The sequence below is a fragment of the Hypanus sabinus genome, chromosome 1, assembly GCF_030144855.1.
Source record: "Hypanus sabinus isolate sHypSab1 chromosome 1, sHypSab1.hap1, whole genome shotgun sequence".
Taxonomy (NCBI): Eukaryota; Metazoa; Chordata; class Chondrichthyes; order Myliobatiformes; family Dasyatidae; genus Hypanus; species Hypanus sabinus.
The window spans coordinates 201,816,410-201,843,392 of record NC_082706.1 but is presented as its reverse complement, the minus strand read 5'-3'; the positions used below and the strand labels follow the sequence as shown (position 1 = coordinate 201,843,392).

The 26,983-nt window shown below is 44.1% G+C and overlaps 1 protein-coding gene across 1 annotated transcript in view; it reads right to left on the bottom strand.

The window, feature by feature from the left end:
- The window catches only part of arpp21 (cAMP-regulated phosphoprotein, 21), a 323,923-nt gene that overhangs the window by 142,033 nt on the left and 154,907 nt on the right, over positions 1–26,983 (bottom strand). Inside the window, exons 3-4 of the mRNA XM_059984261.1 lie at positions 17,969–18,178; positions 12,902–12,934 (exon numbers count right to left, since the gene is read on the bottom strand). Of these exons, the coding sequence (XP_059840244.1) occupies positions 12,902–12,934; positions 17,969–18,145 (210 nt within the window). The 5' untranslated portion in view covers positions 18,146–18,178. The remainder of the gene's footprint in view (positions 1–12,901; positions 12,935–17,968; positions 18,179–26,983) is intronic.

Sequence of the window (26,983 nt, the reverse complement as noted above, 5' to 3'; positions counted from 1 at the left end):
TAGAAAGCTGAGAAGTATGATCTCCAGGGTTGTTACCCTTGTCATGGTGCACCAATGAGGGTAAAAATAGGATGATTTGGCAAATCAATGTGTGGCTGAGGAACTGGCGCAGGGGGCAGAGGGATTTCAGATTTCTGGGTCATTGGGATCTCTTCTGGGGAATGTATGACCTGTACCAAACGTTCGGGGTTACACCGGAAACTGATGACGATGATGACGTCGACTCAGGCCTGAGAGGCCGGCGTTGGGCATTTTCATGCCTCACAAGAAAGACTGTGTGGCGCGCCACTCCTCATACAGACATTTTGCAGTATTTTTCTTTATCTTACGAGGTTGAGTTGTGAGCTCAACACTCAACCCGGCACGGATGGAAAGCGTACTCGGGAACGGCTGGACTGGATTCGAACCTGGGAACCTCCGTTTCAGAGTCCGGCGCTGATGTCACTGCGCCACCGGCCGAAGGGGACAACTATTCTTGCTGGCAGGTTTGATAGAGCGGTTGGAGAGGGCTTAGACTAATTTGGCAAGGGGATGTGATAGTGCTGAGGATGGGGTGGTTGGTATACAAGTAGATGCAGTGTGTAGTGAGACTGTGAGGAAGGACAGAAAGATGATAGGGCAAAATTGCAGTCAGTTGGATGAGTTAAATTGTAACAAGGGGCCAAAATAAAAAAAGGTGATGAACACAGGACTGAAGGTGTTACATTTGAATGTATGTGGCATATGGAATAAGGTAGGTGATTTTGAAGTGCTGTTAGAGATCAATAGTTATGGTGGGCATCTCTGAGTTGAGACTGAAAGAAGGTAACAGTTGGGAGCTTAATATCCAAGGATGCACATTGCACTGAAAGGACAGGCAGGTTGGCAAAGGGGGTAGGGTGGCCCTGTTAGTAAAAAAGTGAAATCAAATCCTTAGAAAGAGCTGACATAGAATCGAGAGATGTAATGTCTTTGTGGGTAGAGTTAAGAGACTGCAAGGGTAAAAAGACCTTGATGGAAGTTATATTCCAGCCTCTGAACAGTAGCCAGAATGTGGTCTATAAATTACAATGGGAGATAGAAAGGGCAAGTAAAAAGGGCAATGTTGCGACAATCATGGGGGATTTCAATATACAGTTAGATTGGGAAAATCAGGTTGTAACTGGATGACTTTTTAGAGCAGCTTGTATTTGAATCCACTAGGGGAAAGGCATTTTAGAGGTAGTAGTGGGGAAACAAAGAAATGGCAGATGAACTGAACTAATGTTTTGCGCCAGTCTTCTTTGTGAAAGACATTAGCAGAATGCCACAATGCAAGACTACCAGGGAGCATAAATGAGTGTCGTTGCTATTACTAAGGAGGAGGAACTTGGAAAGCTAAAAAGTCTAAAGGAAGGTAAATCACTTGGACCAGATGGGCTACACCCTAGGGTTCTGAACAAAATAGCTAGTGAGATTGTGGAGATGTTAGTAATGATCTTTCAAGAAGCACTAGATTCCAAAGTGGTTCCTGAGGACTGGAAAATTGCAAGTGTCACTCCACTCTTTAAGAAAGGAGGAAGGCAGAAGAAAGGAAATTATAGGCTAATTAGACTGATCTCAGAGGTTGGAGAAGGACTGACTAAGATTGAGGTTTCAGAGCACTTGGAAGCACATGATTGGAGGCATTTCAAAACCAGCATGGTTTTCTAAAGGGGAAGTCTTGCCTGAGAAATCTGTTGGAATTCTTTGAGGTAATAACAGGCAGAATAGACAAAGTGGATTTTGTTTGTTTGGATTTGCAGAAGGCCTTTGGCAAGGTTCTACACATGAGTCTGCTGAACAAGATAAGAGCCCATGGTATTACAAGAAAGACACTAGCAATAGATAGAAGATTGGCTGACTAGCAAGAGGCAAAGTGTGGGAATAAAGGGGACCTTTTCTGGTCAGTTTCTGGTGGTGTTCTACAGTGGTCAGAGTTGGGACTGTATCTTTTTGGGATATACGTCAATGATTTGGATGAAGGAATTAATGGCTTTGTGGCCAAGTTTGCAGATGATATGAAAATAGATGGAAGAGTGGGTAGTGTTGAGGAAGCAGGGAATCTGCAGAGGACCTAGACAAATTAAGGGAATGGGCAAAGAAGTGGCAGATGGAATATGATGTTAGTAAGTGTGTGGTCATGCATTTTAGCGGAGGGAATAAAGGCGTGGACTATTTTCCAAATAGGGATAAAATTCAAAAATCAGAGGTGCAAAGGGACTCGGGAGTCCTCGTGCAGTGTTCCCTACAAGTTAACTTGCAGGTTGACTCAGAGGTAAGGAAGGCAAATGCAATGTTAACATTCATATCGAGAGGACTAGAATATAAAAGCAATGATATAATGCTGAGGCTTTATAAGGCATTAGTCAGACTGCACAGAGTATTGTGAGCAGTTTTGGGCCCCTCAGCCAAGAAAAGGTGTGCTGGCAGTTGAAAGGGTACAGATGAATATATATTTACATGGAACACTGTCACAGGAAAGCAGTGTCCATCAACAGGGGCCCCCGCCACCCAGATCACACCCTTTTCTCACTGCTGCCATCAGGAAGAAGGTACAGGAGCCTCAGGACCCATACCACCAGGTTCAGGAAAAATGATTACCCCCTCAGCTGTCAGGCTCTTGAACCAGTGGAGATAACTTCACTCAACTTCACTTGCCTCATCACTGAAATGTTCCCACAACCCTTGGACTCACTTTCAAGGACTCTTCATCTCATGTAGTTATTGCATACATATTATTTTTTTTCCTTTGTATTTGCAAAGATTGTTGTATTTTGCACAGAGGTTGTCTGTCTACCCTGCTGGGTGTGGTTTTTCATTGATTCTATTATGGTTCTTAGATTTTGTTGAGTATGCCCGCAAGAAAACGAATCTCAGGGTTGTGTATGTATATGTAGTTAAGTAATAAGTTTACTTTGAGCTTTGAATGTGGAAATTGTTGCAAGCTCTCTTGTTTAGACTGAAAGGACAAAATGCCACAGTTACAAAGAATAATCTTCAGAGCTCTATGCACGAATATAATTTGTGATGGAGGAAATAAGTAAACATTGTAATTATAATAGAGTATTTTACCAGCAGAAAATTTAAGACTGTAAGATATAGAAAATGAATTAGGTCATTTGACCCATCGAGTTTGCTCCATTAGCTTCCCTGTCACAAGTATGAGACTCACCAGTGTATCATTTCCTGGATTATCCCCATTTTTTTTCTTGAATAACAGAACATTAGCTCTTTGTTAGTGCTCTGGGACTTTGCCTGTGAGGGAGGACATGAAGATCATGGACAAGGCCTCAGCAATTTCATCACTTTCCTCTCAATAACCCAGTCTATATCCTATCTCAGGCCCTGGGGAATGATCTAATTAGTGTTCTTCAAGAAAACCAATACTACCTCTTTCTTTATCTCAGAATATTAGTATGATCCACACTGATCACACGTCCACGTCCTTTTACTTGGTGATTACTGACACAAAGTACTTGTTTAGGACATCATCTACATCCTCCACTTCCAAGCACATATCCCTCCTTATCCTTGCATGGTCCTACCCACCTCTGAGTTATCCTCTTGCTCTTAGTGTATAGTATGTATAGCACACGGTGGGATTCTCTTTAATCCTATCTGCTAGGGACTTTTTGTGGCCCCATCTGACTCTCCTGACTCCCCCATAAAGTTCTGTCCTGGCTTCTTTATAATCCTCAGTTTGATATTAGCTTCTTAAACTTACCTATGCCTCCTTTAAATTCTTGACTAAATTCACCACCTCTCTCAACATCCAAGGTTCTCTTTCTTTACCATCCTGTCCTTCCTTCTGACAGGTGCATACTTGTCCTGTACTCTGCGCATCTGGTCTTTTAACACCCTCCACATGTCAGATGTAGATCTGTCTAAAATCAGCCAATTAATTCTCACTAGTTCCAGCCCAATACTCTCTCTGTTCTGTTGAAGAGGTTTGATGAAGGGTCTCGTCCCGAAACATTGACTTTTTACTCTTCTCCATCGATGCTGCCTGACCTGCTGAGTTCCTCCAGTGTTTTGTGTGTGTTACTCTTTCATTGTGCCCTTCCCCTGTTTAATACTTTTCAACAAAATACATGCATATCCTTAAAAACATAACTGTCTTAAAATCTTCAGCAGCTGAGGTCACTGTTCTGTTCCCTAACTGTTCAACCACTGGAAGGTCAGCCACCTGGCCAGGCTAACAACACCAGCCTCAGGTCTGTCCCTCCTCTTGTTGAACCATCCATGTTCTGTTTTAAACATCTCTCTTGGATGCAACTAATGAATTCTACCTTCTTGCACAAAGGTAGTTCCTGTCTATACTGGGGAAGTTGACGACATATATAGCAACAACCCCACTGATTTTATACCTGTCTCTAAAGAGAGTAGATTAGTTTTACAGTATTGTGCAAAAGTTTTAGGCACGAATATGTAGTGAGAGTGCCAAAGACTTTTGCACAGTACTGTAGTAATTTTACGTATTCCACTGTATTGCTGCCAGAAAGAAAGAAACGGATTTCATGACATATGTGAGTGATGATAAACCTGATTCTGATATGGGTCTCTGTTGTGGACTGAGAGTGGGAAGGGGACAGGGAGAGGGGAATCATGGTTGGAAAAAGGGGAAGGGAGAGGGGAGGGAGCAGGAAGCACCAGAGAGCATTCGGTGATGATCAATAAACCAATTGTTTGGAATCAAATGATTTTGCCCCTTGGTATGAACATCGAATTCTCCAACTTTGAGTAATTCCCTCCCTCTCCCCCCCCCCATCCCACCTTCACTCTGTCTCCTCTTCTAGCTGCCTATCACCTCTCTCATGACTTTGCCTTCTTCTACTACCTACAGTGCTTTCCTCTTAGATTCCTTCTTCACCTCTCCTGCCTATCCCCTCCATGCTTCCCCTCCCCCACCCCTTGTTCTTTCTTCTGATTGGTTTTTCACCTGGCGCATTCCTCTCTCCCCCCACCTTCTTTATAGGGCCCCTGCCCCCTCCTTCTTTAGTCCTGACGAAGGGTCTCGGCCTGAAACGTTGACTGCTCCTTTCAACGGATGCTGCCAGACCTGCTGAGTCCATCCAGCCTTTTTGTATGTAATGATTTTGCCTGGTGTCTCAAGCTGGGTGTGTCTGCACCTGCGCCACGCCCTGCCCCTGGCACTCCTTCTCTGCCACCTGTCCCACTCCCCCCTCACCATTCCCAATCTCCTTTGCTTCCGCCAGGTTTACAAACTCGCTCTCTGCTCCACGTTGACAAAATACAGTACTGTGCAAAAGTCTTAGGCACAGCTCAGTGTTTCATGACATATGTGAGTGATGATAAACCTGATTCTGATTTGGGTCTCTATTGTGGACTGAGAGTGCGAAGGGGGCAGGGAGAGGGGAATCAAGGTTGGGGAAAAAGGGAAGGGAAAGGGGAGGAAGTGGGAGGCACCAGAGAGACATTTTGTAATGATCACTAAACCAATTGTTTGGAATCAAATGCCCTTGCCTGGGGTCTCAGTTCTGAGTGAGACCACACTCATACCACCCCGCACCCCTCGCACTCATTCTCTGCCACCTGCCACACACCCCTCCTGGCACTCTACCCTCGCCAATCCCAACATCCTTTGCTCCCGCCAGATTTACAAACTCGCTTTTTGCTCCACATTGACAATTGTGGTACTGTGCAAAAGTCTTCAGCATCCTGCCTCAGTATATGTGCTGAGGACTTTTGCACAACGCTGTGTTTGTCACATGCAGAATGAAACATTCAAACTTACAGTGAAATACTTCGTGTCATATCAAATCAGAGAGGCTCTACTGGGGGTAGCCCGCAAATGGCACCACGCTTCCAGTGCCAACATAGCATGCCCACAATTTATTAACCCTAACTGTATGTCTGTGGAATCTGGTAGGAAATCAGAGCACTCAGTGTCTGAAATATCTTACGGGCAGCAGCGGGAATTGAAACCTGATTGATGACTGCTGATGCTGTGAAGTAATTGTACTAACTGCTACGTTTATGTGCCGCCTATCAGATTTCAGAAGGGATAATTAACCCATGGACACTACCTCAGTATTTTTATACTCTCTTTCTGCACTACTTACTTAATTAATTTAAAAATATATATTTCTTATTGCAACTTATAGTTAGTTCATTATTACGTATTGCAATGTACTGCTGCAAAACAAGAAATTTCACCACCTATGCCAATGATATTAAACCTGATTCTGATTCTGAAAAATCTGCCTGCATATCTGTTCTCAATGTCTTGGTGGGTCCGTGGTACAATCCCATCAGTGTGATTTTATCTTTCTTATGATTTTTTGAGCTCTTCACATACAGGCTCAATGGATGAGCCTGCAATCTGTTACATCTGAGTGTGGCTGCGAAATTGTCCCTCACTAGTCGTGAAACATGGGGTGTCGGGGGTGTACTGGAAGGGGCAGCACCTCTGGTGAAGGGGCTTGTCATGTCTCTTTCAGGGCAGCTCACTCTCCTTTGGCTCCAAGTAGCTGTTTGCATTCGACGGCGGCCACACCACGCTACACCGCTTCAACAGCTGGGCTGAACCGGGTATGGGTAGCCAGTGTGCCCCATACCCCAATGAGATAAGGATGTGCCTGTCGTGACATGTGAACTCGTTTCTGGTGGATTGGGCGGAGGAGATCAACAGTGAGGTCTGCCATGCTCCACGGAGAGCAAAGGGCATGACAAGACACAGGAGTCGTCATGGTCATTTGCTGAATCCAAGGAAGCACCCCGTTGTGATGGCCACTCATGCCACTGGACTTAGACTTCCGAGGTCAAGAGGGAAGAACTGCCCCAGTGTATCGGCTTTTCCACTTTAAAACCTCTCCTGCACAGGTTTCTACTGTCATTGTCTGATACGATGGTCAACCAATCAATCAGTCAATCAGTAGTAGAATGCACTCCACCCCTGTCGCAATCTTTTCTAAAACATCAGAGCACGGAACATTGAACATCCATGTGCCTCTGTAATGGCCACAGTTCCGTGTGCTGATTCATGGTTTGCTAAGCAAGTGACCTAGTGCTGCAAGCCGTGGACATGACCCTGGGGAACTCTCATTCAGCTGCCTTGAGGGCAGGGTGGTGGAGGTATAGAGTGGAGAGCTGGTGACATTGACAATTATTTGACACACTTTTGTAAAGCACTGCTGAGGCCTCACTTGGAATATTGTGAACAGTTTTGGGCCTCTTATGTGCTGACATTGGAGAGGGTTCAGAGGGGGTGTTCAAAAACGATTCTGGAAATGAGAGGCTTATCATTTGATGGCTCTGGGCCATAACTCGCTGGAATTCAGAAGAAAGAGGGGGAATTTCATTGAATGCTGAAAGGTCTGGGTAGAGTGGATGTGGAGAGGATGACTCCTATAGTGGGGGAGTCTCGGACCAGAGGGCACAACCTCACGATAGAAGCAAACACGAGGAAATCTGCAGATGCTGGAAGTTCAAGCAACAACACACACAAAATGCTGGTGGAACACAGCAGGCCAGGCAGCATCTATAGGGAGAAGCACCGTGCCCGAAACGTCGACGGTGCTTCTCCCTATAGGTGCTGCCTGGCCTGCTGCGTTTTTGTGTGTGTTGCTCACAATAGACTGAGAACAGAGGTGAGGAGGAATTTCTTTAGCCAGAGGGAGGCGAATCAGTGGAATTCATTGCCACAGGTGGCTGTGGAGGCCAGGTCACCGGGTGAATTTAAGGTGGAGGTTGATAAGTCAGGGAGTTAAGCGTTATGGGGAGAAGGCAGGAGATTGGGGTTGAGAGGGAAATGGATCAGACATGATGAAATGGCTACGTACACAACGCTGGAAGAACTCAGCAGGCCAGGCAGTATCCGTGAGAAAAGAGTAGCCAATGTTTCGGGACGAGACCCTTCATCAGGAATGGGGGGGGAAGAGAGGGCCGAAACCCAGTAATAGAGATAGGGGAGGGGGTAGGGCCTGGAGGCGCCAGGTGGAAAACCAATCAGAGGAAAGATAAAGGGGGGGGAGGGGATAAGCATGAAAGAACTGTAGAGATAAAGAAGCAGAAAGTTGAAACGGGAGAGAGGCAGAGAGGGACCTGGGATAGGGGAAGGGGGAGGGGGAGGGGGAGGGTATTACCGGAGATTGGAGAATTCAATATTCATACCACCAGGCTGGAGGCTACCCAGATGGTAGATGAGGTGTTGCTCCTCCAACCTGAGTTTAGCCTTATCATGGCAGTAGAGGAGGCCATGTATGGACATACCTAGATGGGAATGAGAGGCAGAGTTGAAGTGAGTTGCAACCGGGAGGTCCTGTCTGTTGTGACAGACGGAGCGGAGGTGCTTGACAAAGCAGTCCCCCAATCTGCGTCGGGTCTCACTGATGTAGTGGAGGCTGCACCAGGAGCACCGGATGCAATAGACGACTCCAGCAGACTCGCAGGTGAAGTGTTGCCTCACCTGGAAGGACTGTCTGGGGCCCGGAATGGTGGTGAGGGGGGAGGTGTGGGGACAGGTGTAGCATTTGCCAAACTCAGGTTGGAGGAGCAACACCTCATCTACCGTTTGGGTAGCCTCCAGCCTGGTGGTATGAATATTGAATTCTCCAATTTCCGGTAATTCCCTCCCCCTCTCCCTCCCCCTATCCCAGGTCCCTCTCTGCCTCTCTCCCATTTCAATTTTCTGCTTCTTTATCTCTACAGTTCTTTCATGCTTATCCCCTCCCCCCCTTTATCTTTCCTCTGATTGGTTTTCCACCTGGCGCCTCTAGGCCCTACCCCCTCCCCTATCTCTATTACTGGGCTTCGGCCCTCTCTTCCCCCCCATTCCTGATGAAGGGTCTCGGCCCGAAATGCTGGCTACTCTTTTCTCATGGATGCTACCTGAGCTGCTGAGTTCTTCCAGCGTTGTGTACATATTCACAGCATCTGCAGTTGTATTTTTGTATGATGAAATGGCTCCTACGCCTTATGGTCTTTTGCACATTGGGTATTGGTCTGGCATTGTGCTGCCAATGAGGATCTGATCTCTTAAGTCAAAGTCAAAGTAGATTTATTGTCTTGACTACTTTGAGATTAAATTCCCTGCAGGCAATTACAAGGAAATAAAGGAATATAATGGAATTTATGAAAAAAACTATACATGTATAACAAAAGACGACAAACTGCGAATTAAAAAATACTGAGAACATGAGTCGCAGAGTACTTGAAAATGAGTCCATAGCTTTTGGAATAGTTCAGTGTTGAGGTGAGTGAAGTTATCCACCCTGTTTCAGGAGCCTAGTGGTTGAGGGGTAATATCTGTTCCTGAACCAGGTGGTGTGGAACCTAAGGCTCCTCTACCTGCTTCCTGATGGCAGCAGTGAGAAGAAAGCATGGCCTTGTCGGTGGGTTCTTTGATAATGGATGTTGCTTTCTTGCAGCAACTGTCCTTGTAGGTATTCTCAGTGGTGGGGAGGGATCTGTTTGTGCTGAACTGGGCTGCATCCATAAATTCTGCAGGGCAAAGGTAATGAGATGTGGCATTAGTGGACAGGATTGGACAATGTGATGGTCAGCTGTGTAAGTAATTAAGACGGGGCTTTGAGATGATTAGTTCACTGGGATTCGGTGTGGTCTCAGCGATTATGATCAGAACTAGGAATATTTGCAATGAGATGATTGTGTACTTAGTACTGATTCATGAACCTCAACAATGGAATGAGGGGAGGAAGAGAGAGGGCAGAATAAGGCTGCAGAAAGATGTAGGGTAAATATGGGGCTTACCTGACAAGGGGGCCTTGTAATCCAGCATTGCATGTGGAGACCTAGAACCCCTGGGTGGGTCTCAGAACAATGTAGTCTACATTCTCCTCCAGTGCTGGAAAAAGATTGCTGCACAAGGAGTGACATCGTCCAACATTCCCTAGATACAGTACATCCCAACAGGATGTAGGACGGGTAACAGCTGGAAGAGCCTAGCTGAATTTCTGAAGGAAAATTCAACAGCCCAGAAATAATGGCCACTGCATATTACTCGAAAAACAAAAAAAATCTAAGATGGCAAATAGCTGAAAAAAATGTAATTAACATTCTATGCCACAGGACTTTCCATGACAAATGGGAGGAAGGCTGCAGTTATTGTGCTGAAGAACAGCACAGTACTTGGTATAAGTTAGAAAACACACAATTTTTGGTGTGATTTTGAGTGGCAATGGGATGCATGTGTTACTGGGAGTTTTAAAATGGAGCAGACAACAGCAGCAATCTATAGAGTATAATTTCCTTCGTCCATCAGTTCATTATGTGCCATGTCGTATGAATCTGGTCATTAATCTGCAGACAGATTATTAATCAATTGCCCCTGTGTAGGAATGGAATGATTGAGAAAGATTGTAATATCCATTAAAGTTTGCACAGTTGATTTTGCTTTGTACTCACCTGAAAACTAAGAGCTGCCACACATAACTGGGTCAACTTTTATTGATATGTGGATGAAGGAAAGGGAGGCAGGGTAGATATATGTCTCTACCAAAGGAGGTGTAAGTGCTCCTTCCCTCCGAGAGCCTGGAGGTCACCCTTGGGCAAGTTGTAGCTCTGCCCCCCCCCCCCCCCCAGGCAGGGTCACGTGAATCCATGGGAGCAGGTGGTCGATGGTCGTATAAGCAGCTGGTGCATAACACGATTCCTGGTTATGTGACCACTGATGCCAGGGAGAAGATCTCTGAAAAGTATTGACAATGGCTGGGGTCACCAGTCTTGTAAAGACACTGCTCAGAAGAAGGCAATGATAAACCACTTCTGTAGAAAAAAATGCCAAGAACAATCATGGTTGTAGAAAGACCATGATCACCCTTACAAATTTCTACAAATGTATTACTTTATAGAAGGGTTCAGTATTTCATGATAATGTGGGCAATTCTTGTATGTAAGTGGTTCTACATAAGATAACTGAATATGACCTGGGCAGTTTAAGTAATACTGTCTGCAGTTCTTTCCAACTCCACCATGGACGGTCCCAAGCTCAGCTGTGTAAGGACAAGTCTTAGTCATGGGACTAGCAATCCCATCCTGTAAAAACCCAGTGCTACAGAAACAGCAACAGTAGCTCCAATTACCTCATCCCTGGGAGAGAAAGGATTTTCAAAGATGGGCTACAATTTGAAAGGATAGCTCAGGACAGAGGACCCTGGTGAGCTGTTGTTGGTGGCCAATGCCCCAGCTGGGGCGATGGGTTTAAGTACATCCTCCCGATGGAAAATATGAATTTTTTTCCAGGAGCTCCCACTGTCCAGAGATGTACCGAGAAGGTGAATTGGTCATTGTAAATTGTCCTATGAGTAGGTTAGGTTTAAAGTGGGGTTGTTGGGTGGTGCGGCTCGAAGGGCCAGGAGGATCTATTGCAAGCTGTACAGTATATCTCAATAAGCTACCAGAGCATCTTGTCGCTTCCCAACTGGCTCAGATCTGGACTTCATCTTCATGTGGCAATCCACTCTAGGTATGATATTTAAATACTGGCCTCCTTCCACCCATTAGCAGGATCCTAATTACTGAGATGAACATCGGGAAGTCTCATCTCTGCGTTGAACTGCGATAATGTGACCTGCAACTAATGGGCTCCTGGGCCGGCTGTATTAATGACTGACTTCATGGATGTGAACTCACTTTCATGAACTTTAGCTTGGAATGTTATTTGCTTAATTTTATTGCTTGCATGATTTGTTCTTTTTTTAGCATGTTGGCTGTTTGACTGTCTTTTTAATGGAATCTATTGTTTTGTGGTTGCCTCATAGAAGGCAAATCTTATAGTATACATACTGTGATAATAAATATACTTTGAACTTTGGAAAGACTGTGCTCTAAAGAATGTTAGATGTTCGTGAGATCAGCCAATTCAATAAAAATCTCTTAAGTTTACATATAAAGCTCAGTAAATAGTACAGTTAAACCTTGACTAGTAGTTCTGTGCAAGATTTGCTCAAAAAATGATATAAGACCATAAAATACAGGAGCAGATTTAGGCCATTTGGCCCAATGAGTCTCCTCTGCCATCTTGTTATGACAGATGCATTTTCCCTCTGAGCCTTAATCTTCTACCTTTTCCCTGTATATGAATGCAATGTAATTGGAGCGGATGATTAATCTTCAAGTTGTTGGAAGGGGTTGCATCCAGGTGTTGGTCTGCATTTTTTCACTATAAATATTGTATACGTACACTAATTTCTCCTTTAATTTCATTCTGGAGATTACACTGGGACACATACAAACATTGTTCACTCTAAGCTGTGCAGGTGCATGGCCACATCATAACTGAAATGCTTCCATGCACATAGCCTTTGTTGCTGGAATTTTCTTTTATATAATGTTTTATTAAAAAGCTGCGCAGTTTTCAGGGCGTGTAAAGATCTCCTGCTCAGAGCAATGGTTGGTCTCAGAACGTTGGCTAAAGACCATAAGACCCAATAATTTCAAATTTTATTATTTTATACATATTACTTGTCTCACAGTCATGATAAATATATAAAACTACACATACAAAACTGGCAGGATAATATTTAATTTAAGCTTAAAATTTATAACATCTCATTTCAGTCTTTGAAATTCTTTCCCTGACTTTTGCTGAAAAAGCTTTATTGCAATACTCAGAAAGATATCTACTGGTCACCTCAGTTGAAACTTGAATGTGTAGGTTTTCATTAATGCACAGACACAGAAAGTAGAATGTATTTATAAACCAAGGTGAATGAGAACACACACGCACACACTCACACACAGCAACATGAAGAACACAAGACTGCTCTGCATGCCAACGCTTCTATTATCAGCTGAACAGTGCTGACTAAATTATGGATGCTAACACACCTTCAATGCAGCATTAAGACACATTCACGTGGATACTAACTCATTCCATCACCTCAAGTCAATTATCCATTTACACAGAAAATCAGCCTACCTTTGCTCTTTTCTTTTGCTGCCCCATTCGTTTCTATGCAGTAAATTACAAAACAACTGTCACTCATTGGACAAAGGCAAGAAGAAAATTAAAAATATTACTCTTTTAAGAAAAAGACACCGTGTTATGATTGATTAGGAATGTGAATTAGTTATGAATATTCATTTTGGATTTCACAAAAATCTATGAACCTTATTTCTCATTTTCCGATAGCTTCAGAATGCAGAATAATACAACTCCAGCAGGCCCTCCGGCCCATGATGTAGTGTTGACCCTTTATAGTCAACCCACTATAAATACAGAAAATTACAGCACCAGAACAGGTCCTTTGGTCCACGATGTGTGTGACCCTTTAACCTACTTGAAGGTCATGCTAACCCATTCTTCTCACACAGTCCTCCATTTTTTTTTTATCATCCATATACCTATCTAAGAATGAAATGCCCCTAATGTATCTGCCTCTGTCTCCATCCCTGTCAGGGTATTCCACATACTCACCACTCTCTATGTAAAAAAGATACTTCTGCCATCCCCCCTATACTCTCCTCCATTTACCTTAAATTTATGCCCCCTTGTATCAGCCAGTTCTGCCCAGGGAAAAAGTCCCTGGCTGTTCACTCAGTCTATGCCTCTTAGTGTCTTGTACATCTCTATCAAATCACCTATCATTCTTGGTCACTCCAAAGAGAAAAGCCCCTAGCTCACTCTACCATCCTCATAATCCAAGTGGCAATCTGGTAAACTTCCTCTGCACCCTGCCGAAAGCTCCTACATCCTTCCTATAATGAGGTAACCTGAACTGAACAGAATACTCCATGTGTGATCTAACCAGAGTTATACAGAGCTGTAATATTACCTCATAGCTCTTGCACTCAGTCCCCCTATGAATGAAGGCCAATATGCCATAATCATCCTTAACAAGCTTATCAACTTGTGCAACAACTTTGAGGGATCAATGGATGTGAACTCCAAGATCCCTCTGTTCCTCCACACTGTTATGAATCCTGCCATTAACCCTCTATTCTGCTTTAAATTTGACCTTTCTGAGTGAATCACTTCACACTTTTCCAGGTTGAACTCCTCAGCCAAGCTCTGCATCCTAACAATATCCCATTGTTACCTACAATAATCTTCTACACTAACCACAACGCCACTAACCTTCAAGTCTTCATGTCATCTCAAAACTTACTAACCCACCCTTCCACTTTCTCATTAATAAAAATTACAAACAGCAGGTCCTTGTGGAACATGATCAGTCAGAAAGACCAACAGACTATAAAATACAAGAGCAGAATTAGGCCATTTGACACATTGAGTCTGCTCCGCCATTTCATCATGGCTGATCCATTTTTCCTCTTTGCCTCCCCCCCACCCCCCATATCCCTTTATGTCCTGACCAATCAAAAATCTGTCAAACTCTGCCTTAAATATACATAAATACTCAGCCTCCACGGCTGCCTGTGGCAAAGAGTTCCACAGATTTACCACTCTCCAGTTAAAGAAATTTCTCCTCCTCTCTGTTCGAAAAGGACGCCCCTCTATTCTGAGGCAGTGTCCTCTGCTCTTAGACTCTCCTCCCATAGGAAACATTCTCTCTACGTCCACTCTACCTAGGCCTTTCAAAATTCACAAAATGCTTTTGTGTCTGTTGATTTGGATTTCCAGCATCTGCAGAATCTCGTTGTCACTGAATCTAAAGAGTGAACTTTCTTAACCGACCGAATATTGAAATGTTGCTCGGATTTCCAGCATCTGCTGATTTTCTCTTGTTACCTTTCAATATTCGGTAGGTTAAGAAAGTTCACTAGTTAGATAGATCCAGTGACAATGAGATTCTATGGATGCTGGAAATCCAGATCAACACACACAAAATGCGGGAGGAGCTCAGCAGGTAAGACGGCAGTTGTGGAAAAGAGTACACAGTTGATGTTTTGGGCTGAGATCTTTTATCAGGACTGGCAAGGAAGGGGGAAGATACCAGAATAAAAAGGAGAAGGAGGGGAAGGAGGATTAGCTAGAAGGTGATAGATGAAGCCAGGTGGGTGGGAAGGGTAAAGAGCTGGAAAAGAAGGAATCTGATTGGAGAGGAGTGGACAATGAGAGAAAGGCAAGAAGGAGGGGGGCCAGGGGGAGTTGATAGGCAGGTGAGGAGAAGAGGTAAGAGGACAGAGTGGGGAATTGAAGAGAAGTGAAGAGGAGGAGAGGAAAGTTGACAGAAGGAGAAATCAATGTTCATGCCATCAGGTTGGAGGCTATGTCGACAGAATATAACGTGATGCTCCTCCAACCTGAGAGTGGCTTCATCATGGCAAAAGACAGGCAGTGGACCGACATGTCAGAATTGGAACAGGGATAAGAATTAAAGTGGTCGGCAACTGGGTATCCCGCTCTTGGTGGTTGGAGCGGAGGCGCTCGACAAAGCTTTTCCCCAATTTATATTGGGTCTCACCAGTGAAGAGCAGCCTGTTTTAGGAGCACTGGATATAATAGATGACCCCAGCAGATTCACAGGTGAAGTATTGCCTCACACGGAAGGACCGTTTGGAGCCTGAATGGAGGTGATGGAGAACACGAATGGGCAGGGTAGCATTTCTGTCACTTGCAGGGTTATTTGCCAGGAGGGAGATTAGTGGAGAGAGATGAATGGACATGGGAGTCCATGATGGAGTGTTCTCGGCAGAAAATGGAGAGTGGGCAGGTGAGGTAAAGGTGAACTTGGTGGCAAAATCCCCTTGAAGATGACAGATAAGGCAGAGAATGACACCTTTGATGTGAATGCTTATATTGTGGTAGATGAGAACAAGAGGAACTGTTAAGGCAGCGGGAAAATGTGTCAATGGTGAAGTAAGGGAATCCCTGTTATTTGAAGAAAAAGGACATTTCGATGTCCTGAAAGGAAAGTCTCATCCTGGGAACAGATGAGGTGGAGATGAAGGAACTGAGAAAAGGGAATAGCACTTTCACAGTAGAAAGCTTCTGAAGAGAAACAGTCAAGATAGCTGTGGGGATCAGCAGGTTTATAAAATATGTCAGTAGACAGCTTGCCTCCAGAGATGAAGACAGAGAGATTGAGAAAGGGGGAGAGGTGCCAGAAATAGACCAAGTGAATTTAAGGGCAGTGTGGAGGTTGGGGGCAAAGTTGATGACATTGACAAGGTCAAGGTCATTGACAAGCAGCAGCAATGTTGCTGTCAATGTAACAGAGGAAGAGTTGGAGAACATACTCTTCAAGAGTGTCATGGAAGTGAAGTTTGTGCAGTGAAAACTATGATTGAGAAGGTGCTCAGGAAGCTTAATGGTCTGAGGGTGGATAAATCTCCTGGACCTGATGAAACAAACTCTCAGGTTCTGAAGGAAGTAGCTGAAGAGATTGCAGAGACAATAACGATTATCCTTCAAGAATCGATAGATCCTGGCGTTGTACCGGATGACTGGAAAATTGCAAATGTTACTCTGCTATTTAAGAAGAGTGGGAGGCAGCAGAAAGGAAGCTATAGACGTATTAGCCTGACATCAATGGTTGGGAAGTTGTTGGAATCAATTGTTAGGGATGAGATTACGGAGTACCTGGAGGCACATGACAAGATAGGCCAGAGCCAGCATGGTTTCCTGAAAGGAGAATCCTGCCTGACAAACCTACTGCAATTCTTTGAGGAAATTACAAGCAGGGTAGACAAAGGAGATACAGTAGACGTGGTGTACTTGGATTTTCAGAAGGCCTTTGACAAGGTGCCACATATGAGGCTGCTTAGCAAGATAAGAGCCCATGGAATTACAGGGAAGTTACTAGCATGGGTGGAGAAAACAGAGTGTGGGAATAAAGGGATCCTATTCTGGATGGCTGCCGGTTACCAGTGGAGTTCCACAGGGGTCGGTGTTGAAACCGCTGCTTTTTACGATGTCTAGCAATGATTTGGACTACGGCATTAATGGATTTGTGGCTAAATTTGTTGATGATACAAAGATAGGTGGAGGAGTGGGTAGTGTTGAGGAAACAGAGAGAATGCAGAAAGACTTAGATAGTTTAGGGGAATGGGCAAAGAAGTGGCAAATGAAATACAATGTCAGAAAGTGTATGGTCATGCACTTTGGTGGAAGAAATAAATGGGCAGACTATTATTTAGATGGAGAGAGAATTCAAAGTGAAGAGATGCAAAGGGACTTGGGAGTCTTTGCGCAAGATACCCTAAAGGTTAATCTCCAGGTTGATTTGGTTGTGAAGAAGGTGAATGCAATGTTGGCATTCATTTCTGGAGGTCGAGAATATAGGAGTAGAGGTGTGATGTTGAGACTCTATAAGGCATTCGTGAGACCACACTTGGAGTATTGTGTGCAGTTTTGGGCTCCTTATTTTAGAAAGGATATACTGACATAGGAGAGGGTTCAGAGAAGATTCACGAGGATGATTCCAGGAATGAGGAACGTCTGGCAGCTCTTGGGCTGTATTCCCTGGAGTTCAGGAGAATGAGGGGGATCTGATAGATGCATTCTGAATGTTAAAAGGCCTGAGCAGATTAGATATGGCAAAGTTATTTCCCATGGTAGAGGATTCTAGGACAAGAGGGCACGACTTTAGTATTGAAGGACGTCCTTTTAGAACAGAGATGTAGAGAAATTACTTTAGTCAGAGGGTGATAAATCTGTGGAATTTGTTGCTGCGAGTGGCTGTGGAGGACAAGTCACTGGGTGTATTTAAGGCAGAGATAGATAGGTTCCTGATTAGCCAGGGCATCGACGAGTATGGGGTGAAAGCAGGGGAATGGGGATGACTGGAAGAATTGGATCAGCCCATGATATAATGACAGAGCAGACTCGATGGGCTGAATGGCTCACTTCTGCTCCTATAACTTATGGTCTTATTACCAGGGAAGGCTTGGAGCATGGACAGTTCTACATGCTTATTGTGTCAGGAATGACATGTGATTTTTATGAATGGGTCACCTTGATAATTTAGAAGAAAAGAGCTGAAATAATACGTAGAAATTAAATTAACTTATTGTGCATTAAAACCAAATTAAATAATGGAATTAGCAGAGTTTCAGAAACATATCCACTGTACCACCTCACCTGGTGATCTGCCTTTGTCTCATTTGATTTATCTTCTTTCCCCTTCTCTTTTTCCTCCACTTCCAAGCTTTCAGTGTTAATGATGCATGTTACCTGGCAGGATGGAGTAATCTCAGTGTTTTGCTCATTTCCAGTATCTTCTGAATCCTCTTGTCTCAGAATGCCTTTCTCAGACATTTTCACAGTACTGAATTACCAAGATGCAGTGACCTATGGATTTAAAACATCACACCAATTTTATATCCAGAACATGTCTTCTCATTTTCCTTTACTGATTATTGTGAAGAAATAAAGGATAAATTGGGTGTGTCATCTCTCGTGGCCAGTATTCTTAGTCATCAAATTGGTAGCTTTATATAAAAATCCAGACTCCAAAGTCCATATTGTTGCCATGTTTTGAAATCATATCAAGAAATCTACTTGTACATTGTGCTGTATATGATTGCTTTTACATTTATTAACATATAGTTTTTGTTTTTTATTGTGTTCTTTATGCTGTATCCGATCTGGTTAACAATCATTTCGTTCTTTACACTTGTGTACTGTGGTGAACTACATATACCTGTCTGGACACGTCCCCCTGCTGACTGCTCCTGTGGCCCCTCCCACTGACCGTGGCTCCTCCCACAGACCCCGGTATAAAGGTGATTGGAGCCTGGGCCCTGCCCTCAGTCTCCAGGATGTAGCATGGTGGTCAATTGCTGCTTGTTCTTTCTTCCAGTCAATAAAAGCCGATATCTCGCCTCACGTCTCAGAGAGTTATTGATGGTGCATCATGTACTGAAGAATATATGGCGGGTTGGAGGTACGTATCTACCAAAGGATGTGTAAGGTGCTCCTTCCCTCTGCTAGCCTGCAGGTTACCCTTTGGCAAGGTGTAGCATCTGTGTAGCCCACCCACCCGACAAAGGTCATGTGAAGGCATGGGAGCAACTGGTGCGTATCATGGGTCCTGGTTATGCAACCACTGACACCAGGCAGACAATCTCTGAAGAGTATTGATAATGGCTGGGGTCACCCATCTTGTAAAGACACTGCCCAGAAGAAGGCAATGGCAAATCACTTCTGTAGAAAAATTTACCAAGAGCAATCAAGAGCAAACGTATCTCACACAAACCCTTCTGTGCATTTCCAAGAGCATAAGAGATTCTGCAGTGGCTGGAAATCCAGAGCAACACACACAAAATGCTGGAGGAGCTCAGCAGACTAGGCAGACTCTCTGGGGAGGAATAAACAGTCAATGTTTTGGGCTGAGACCCTTCATCAGAACTGTTTATTCTGGCATCTTCCCGCCTTCTTATTCTGGACACGGTAAATTGCTTCAATTATCACAAACACATTCTAAACAACAAAAATCAAATTAAGTTGCAAATTCAATGGGTTACTAAGCTGCTGGCTTTGCATAATTGCTAAAAATAAGGATCGCTGTCACTGACTACAAGACATTTAAAGTTGAGCTATTTGATTAATTTCACAGGTAAATCTGCAACATGGGGTGGCATGATAGTGGACTGGTTAGCACAATGCAGTATAGGCGACCTGCGTTTATTTCCCACCACTGCCTGTACGAAGTTTATACGATCTCCCAATGACCATATGGGCTCCATCCAGGTGCTCCAGTTCCCTCCCACAGTCCAAAGATCTACCGGTTGGTAGGTTAATTGATCATTGTAACTTGTACTGTGATTAGGCTAGGATTAAATTGTGGGATTGCGGGGCAGCACAACTCGAAGGGCCAGAAGGGCCGATCTGAGCGGTACCTCAATAAATAAATAAATAAATACGAAATTTCCGCTTTGCAAACTACTTGAAATGTCGTCGACAGGCAGTACAGCAAGGCATGAAGCAGAAACTGAATTAAATAACACATCCAAGTTTCAGGATTGGATGGAAAGAAAATAAACCCCTACTAGAGAGAGTGCTGAGACGATTTACTAGGATGTTACCTGGGTTTCAGCACTTAAGTTACAGAGAAAGGTTGAACAAGTTAGGTCTCTATTCATTGGAGCGTAGAAGGTTGAGGGGGGATTTGATCGAGGTATTTAAAATTTTGAGAGGGATAGATAGAGTTGACGTGAATAGGCTGTTTCCATTGAGAGTAGGGGAGATTCAAACAAGAGGACATGATTTGAGAGTTAGGGGGCAGAAGTTTAAGGGAAACACGAGGGGGTATTTCTTTACTCAGAGAGTGATAGCTGTATGGAATGAGCTTCCTGTAGAAGTAGTAGAGGCCAGTTCAGTTGTGTCATTTCAGGTAAAATTGGATAGGTATATGGACAGGAAAGGAGTGGAGGGTTATGGGCTGAGTGCGGGTAGGTGGGACTAGGTGAGATTAAGAGTTCGGCACGGACTAGGAGGGCCGAGATGGCCTGTTTCCGTGCTGTGATTGTTATATGTTATGTATATGTTATATGTTATAAATGACCAAGTCCTGATGAAGGGTCTCAGCTTAAAATGATGACCCTTCAGTCCTTTCCATAGATACCGCCTGACCACCTGGATTCCTCCAGCGTCTTGTGCGTATTTTCCTACTAATTTGACTGACTGCACAGAAAAATATTAGGTTAGCTTTGTTTGTCAATGACTTGAACATGTGCAGGTAGGTCAGCCTGCAAGTGTCGCGATGTTTCTGCACCAGTGTAGCATACCCACAACTTACTAACCCTAACCCTTACATCGCTGGAATGTGGGAGGAAACCGGAGCACCTGGGGGAAACCCACGGGGTCACGGGGAGAATTAGAAACTCCTTACAGACAGCGGCAGGAAATGACACCTGACCTTACAACTGGTGTTGTAGGGAAATGTAATTGGGAGAAAAATATGTAATTCTCAATCTCTGACATTGCGTTGGGGTTTTGCATTATGAGACTGGTCTGGCAGGATGATGTTTTTACGTGAAAGTTTCTTAGCGCACTTTTGTTGTGTAGGCTTTGGAGTTCAATAAATGTGTTACGGGGTTCATTAAACATAAAATGCCTCACTTCGCTCTATTTGCGGAAACCTACACTGTTAAGATTTACTCAAACCACTGTGTTGTCCTCATTGAATCAGAGTACCTTTGTTCCAATGGCATCAAATTGCTTCAGAATCAGTTTACGTGAAAAGACTGACTATATAAAGTCTATAAATCCTACAGCGTTTTGAGGAATTTTCAGTTGTAGGAACTCAACAGATCAGGCAGCATCAACGCGGAGGGAAGTCCCTTCTTCAGGACACTGAGTAAGCAGTATTTTGACGCTTTGACATAGTGTGACAATTCTTTCTTGAGTCTCGGAGGAAGAGGGGTCTGGGCTAGAGAGTGGGGAATGAGTCAATGGGGGGTTGCTGGAGTGTACTTGGAGGTATTTCAATATGGCAGAACTGAAGTGAAGCAGAGAGAAGCAGAGGCTTGGGAGTCAGGAAAGACCCCAAGTTTGATGATTTAAGCACCGAGTTGTACTGGAAAGGTGAGTTGTGGGCTGAATTGATGTGGCAGGGCTGGGCTTGAGATCGTATTAAAGTAGTGTGGCCCAAGTCCCGGTCTGAGAGCAATGAACAACATGAAGTTTGAATGATTTAAGTGATGGGACAGACTGGAAAGGACAGGGTGTCAGGGCTAGAGACAAGGGACAGGCCAGTTCAGCTCACTACTCCATGACATTTACTCGTCTCTGTGCTGACCTGTGGCCTGCCTTCTCCCCGTATCCCTTCATGCCCTGACTAATCAAGAACCTATCAACCTCTGCCTTAAATATACCCGAAGACTTGGCCTCCACAGCCGCCCGTGACAATAAATTCAACAGATTTACCTCTCTCTGACTAAAGAAATTCCTCCTCATTTCTGTTCTAAATGGACATCCCTCTATTCTAAGGTGAACATTGTGACTTTTTTATGTTTTTGCACTATGTGCTTCCACAAAATAACAAATTTCATGACATACACCAGTGATAACAAAACTGATTCTAAGCAACGCAGGCAAAATGCTGGAGTAACTCAGCAGCTGAGGTGGGTGGGAGAAGAGGGGTGAAGTAAGAAGCTGGGAAGTGATAGGTGGAAGAGGTAAGGGGCTGAAGAAGAAGGAATCTGATAGGACCGTGGAGTAGAGGGAAGGAGGAGGGGCACCAGAGGGAGGTGATGGATGGGCAGGTAAAGAGAAGAGGAGAGAGGGGTACTAGAATGGGGAGCGGAAAAACAAAGTATGTTATCAGAAATTGGAGAATTATGATTCTGATGGTCCTTTTTTGTGAATAGCTTTCCTTAAATTCCAAATTCTACTTCGAAGTCTTTGGATCATATAGATAGCTAGGGTTCCTATGGAGCAGAGAGCGAGTTTGTAACTCTAGCAGGAGCAAAGAATGTTGGGAATAGTGAGGGTGGAGGGCCACAGGAGGGGTGTGGTACAGGTGGCAGGGAGGAAGTGCCGGGGTGGAGGTGGCGAGGGTGCAGATGCACCAAGCAGGGTCATTTGATTCCAAACAATTGGTTTATTGATCATTACAGAATGTCTCTCTGGTGCTACCCACTCCCTCTCCCTCACTTCCCCTTTTCCCAACCATGATTCCCCTCTTCCTGCCCCCTTCCCATTCTCAGTCCACAATAGAGACCCATATCAGAATCAGGTTTATCATCACTCACATACATCATGAAATTTATATTATTTGTGGCAGCAGTACAGTGCAATACATAAAAATACAATGGTACTGTGCAAACGTCTTGGCTCCATAGCTATATATATATATGCCTGCAATAGAGAGTGTTCAGTAAATATAGTACTTATACAGGAGCATTTACACACACACACACACACACACACACACACACACACACACACACACACACACACACACAAAATCATTGCGTTATCATTCTGGTATCATTGTGGTGAATGTGCACACTTCAATGCCTTGTCCCTGCTATATTCTTATAATGGGTTTGCTTTACAGTGTCTTTCCTGCCATACAGGGCAGACTATTCCATTTGTTTAGTAATCAGGATGTGTAAATGTGTACATGTTGTTTGTATACTGTATTTAAGGTCAATACTTCTGTTTATTTTGCAGTATGGTTGTAATTGCATTGTGGGGGGCATCATATTCTGATTCATGTGTAGTCTTATATTAACTTTGTGAGTAATTAAAAGTGGTATGTCCTGGTGCCTCTCCAAAAGGACTGTGGTGAACTACATATACCTGTCTGGACACGTCCCCCCACTGACTGCTCCTGTGGCTCCTCCCACAGACCCTGGTATAAAGGCGATTGGGGCCTGAGCCCTGCCTCTCAGTCTCCAGGATGTAGCATGGTGGTCAATTGCTGCTTGTTCTTTCTTCCAGTCAATAAAAGCCGATATCTCGCCTCACGTCTCAGAGAGTTATTGATGGTGCATCTAGGACCACACCTTGTCGTATACGGTTTGGAGCCCTGTGTACCTCAATGACCTAGAGAGCTACGTTGGTGATCATAATGCCATTAGTTTCAACTTGGTCATGGATAAAGATAGATCTAGTCCTCGGGTTGAGGTACTAAACTGGAAAAAGGTCAAATTTGAAGAAATGAGAAAGGATCTAAAAAGTGTGGATTGGGACAGGTTGTTCTCTGGTGAGGATGTGATTGGTAAGTGGAAGGCCTTCAAAGGAGAAATTCTGAGAGTGCAGAGTTTGTATGTTCCTGTCAGGATTAAAGGCAAAGTGAATAAGAATAAGGGAACTTGATTTTCGAGGGATATTGGAAATCAGATAAAGAAGAAGAGAGAGAGATGTATGAAAGGTATAGGCAACAAGGAACAAATAATGTGCTTGAGGAGTATAAAAAGTGCAAGAAAATACTTAAGAAAGAAATCAGGAGGGCTAAAAGAAGACATAAAGTTGCTTTGGAGTCAAGGTGAAGGATAATCCTAAGAGCTTCTACAGGTATATTAAGAGCAAAAGGATAGTCAGGGATAAAATTGGTCCTCTTGAAGATCAGAGTGGTTGGCTATGTATAGAACCAAAAGAAATGGGGGAGATCGTAACTGGGTTTTTTGCATCTGTATTTACTAAGGAAACTGGCATGGAGTCATTGGAAATAAGGCAAACGAGTAGTGAGGTTATGGAACCTATGCAGATTAAAAAGGAGGAAGTGTTTGCTATCCTGAAGCAAACCAGAGTAGAAAGATCCCCAGGACCTGACAGAGTGTTTCCTCGGACCTTGAAGGAGACTAGTGTTTAAATTGCAGGGGCCCTAGCAGATATATTTAAAGTGTCAGTATCTACGGATGAGGTGCCAGAGGATTGGGGGATAGCTCATGTTATTCCGTTGCTTAAAAAAGGCTCTAAAAGTAATCCGGGAAATTATAGGCCAGTAAGTTTGACATCAGTAGTAGGTAAATTATTGGAAGGAGTACTAAGAGATGGGATCTACAAGTATTTGGATAGACAGGGACTTACTAGTGAGAGTCAACATGGCTTTGTGTGTGGTAGGTCATGTTTAACCAATCTATTAGAGTTTTTCGAGGAGGTTACCAGGAAAGTGGATGTTGTATACATGGACTTCAGTAAGGCCTTTGACAAGGTCCCACATGGGAGGTTAGTTAGGAAGATTCAGTCCCTAGGTATACATGGAGAGGTAGTAAATTGGATTAGACATTGGATCAATGGGAGAAGTCAGAGAGTGGTAGTGGAGGATTGCTGCTCTGAGTGGAGGCCTGTGACTAGTGGTGTGCCACAGGGATCAGTGCTGGGTCCATTGTTATTTGTCATCTAGGTATATCAATGATCTGGATGATAATGTGGTAAATTGGATCAGCAAATTTGCTGATGATACAAAGATTGGAGGTGTAGTGGACAGTGAGGAAGGTTTTCAAAGCTTGCAGAGGGATTTGGACCAGCTGAAAAAATGGGCTGAAAAATGGCAAATGGAGTTTAATGCAGACAAGTGTGAGACACTTTGGAAGGACAAACCAAGGTAGAACATACAGATAAATGGTAGGACACTGAGGAGTGCAGTAGAACAGAGGGATCTGGGAATACAGATACATAATTCCCTAAAAGTGGCATCATAGGTAGATAGGGTCGTAAAGAGAGCTTTTGACACATTGGCCTTTATAAATCAAAGTATTGAGTATAAGAGTGGAACGTTATGGTGAGGTTGTATAAGACATTGGTGAGGCTGAATTTGGAGTATTGAGTGCAGTTTTGGTTACCTAATTACAGGAAGGATATTAATAAGGTTGAAAGAGTGCAGAGGTTTACAGCACATAGAACATAGAATAGTACAGCACATTTCAGGCCCTTCGGCCCACAACATTGTGCCGACCCTCAAACCCTGCCTCCCATATAACCCCCCACCTTAAGTTCCTCCATATACCCATCTAGTAGTCTCTTAAACTTCACTGGTGTATCTGCCTCCACCACTGACTCAGGCAGTGCATTCCACGCACCAACCACTCTCTGAGTAAAAAACCTTCCTCTAATATCCCCCTTGAACTTCCCTCCCCTTACCTTAAAGCCATGTCCTCTTGTACTGAGCAGTAGTGTCCTGGGGAAGAGACGCTGGCTGTCCACTCTGTCTATTCCTCTTAATATCTTGTACACCTCTATCATGTCTCCTTTCATCCTCCTTCTCTCCAAAGAGTAAAGCCCTAGCTCCTTTAATCTCTGATCATAATCCATACTCTCTAAAACAGGCAGCATCCTGGTAAATCACCTCTGTCCCCTTCCCAATGCTTCCACATCCTTCCTATACTGAGGCAACCAGAACTGGACACAGTACTCCAAGTGTGGCCTAACCAGAGTTTTATAGAGCTGCATTATTACATCGCGTCTCTTAAACTCTATTCCTCGACTTATGAAAGCTAACACCCCATAAGCGTCCTTAACTATCCTATCTACCTGTGAGACAACTTTCAGGGATCTGTGGACATGTACCCCCAGATCCCTCTGCTCCTCCACACTACCTAGTATCCTGCCATTTACTTTGTACTCTGCCTTGGAGTTTGTCCTTCCAAAGTGTACCCCCTCACACTTCTCCGGGTTGAACTCCATCTGCCACTTCTCAGCCCACTTCTGCATGCTATCAATGTCTCTCTGCAACCTTCAACAATCCTCTACACTATCTACGACACCACCAACCTTTGTGTCATCTGCAAACTTGCCAACCCACCCTTCTACTCCCACATCCAGGTTGTTAATAAAAATCACGAAAACTAGATGTCCCAGAACAGATACCTTGTGGGACACCACTAGTCACAACCCTCCAATCTGAATGTACTCCCTTCACCATGACCCTCTGCCTTCTGCAGGGAAGAGAATTTTGAATCTACCTAGCCAAACTTCCCTGGATCCCATGCCTTCTGACTTTCTGAATAAGCCTACCGTGTGGAACCTTGTCAAATGCCTTACTAAAATCCATGTAGATCACATCCACTGCACTACCCTCATCTATATGCCTGGTCACCTCCTCAAAGAACTCTATCAGGCTTGTTAGGCACAATCTGCCCATCACAAAGCCATGCTGACTGTCCCTGATCAGACCATGATTCTCTAAATGCCCATAGATCCTATCTCTAAGAATCTTTTCCAACAGCTTTCCCACCACAGATGTAAGGCTCTCTGGTCTATAATTACCCGAACTATCCCTACTACCATTTTTGAACAAGGGGACAACATTCGCCTCCCTCCAATCCTCCGGTACCATTTCCCGTGGACAACGAGGACATAAAGATCCTAGCCAGAGGTACAGCAATCTCTTCCCTCGCCTCGTGGAGCAGCCTGAAGAATACTCCGTCAGGCGTCGGGGACTTATCCATCCTAATGTATTTTAACTCCAACACCTCCTCTCCCTTAATATCAACATGCTCCAGAACATCAACCTCACTCATATTGTCCTCACCATCATCAATTTCCCTCTCATTGGTGAATACTGAAGAGAAGTATTCATTGAGGACCTTGCTCACTTCCACAGCCTCCAGGCACATCTTCCTACCTTTATCTCTTATTGGCCGTACCTTCACTCCTGTCATCCTTTTGTTCTTCACATAATTGAAGAATGCTTTGGGGTTT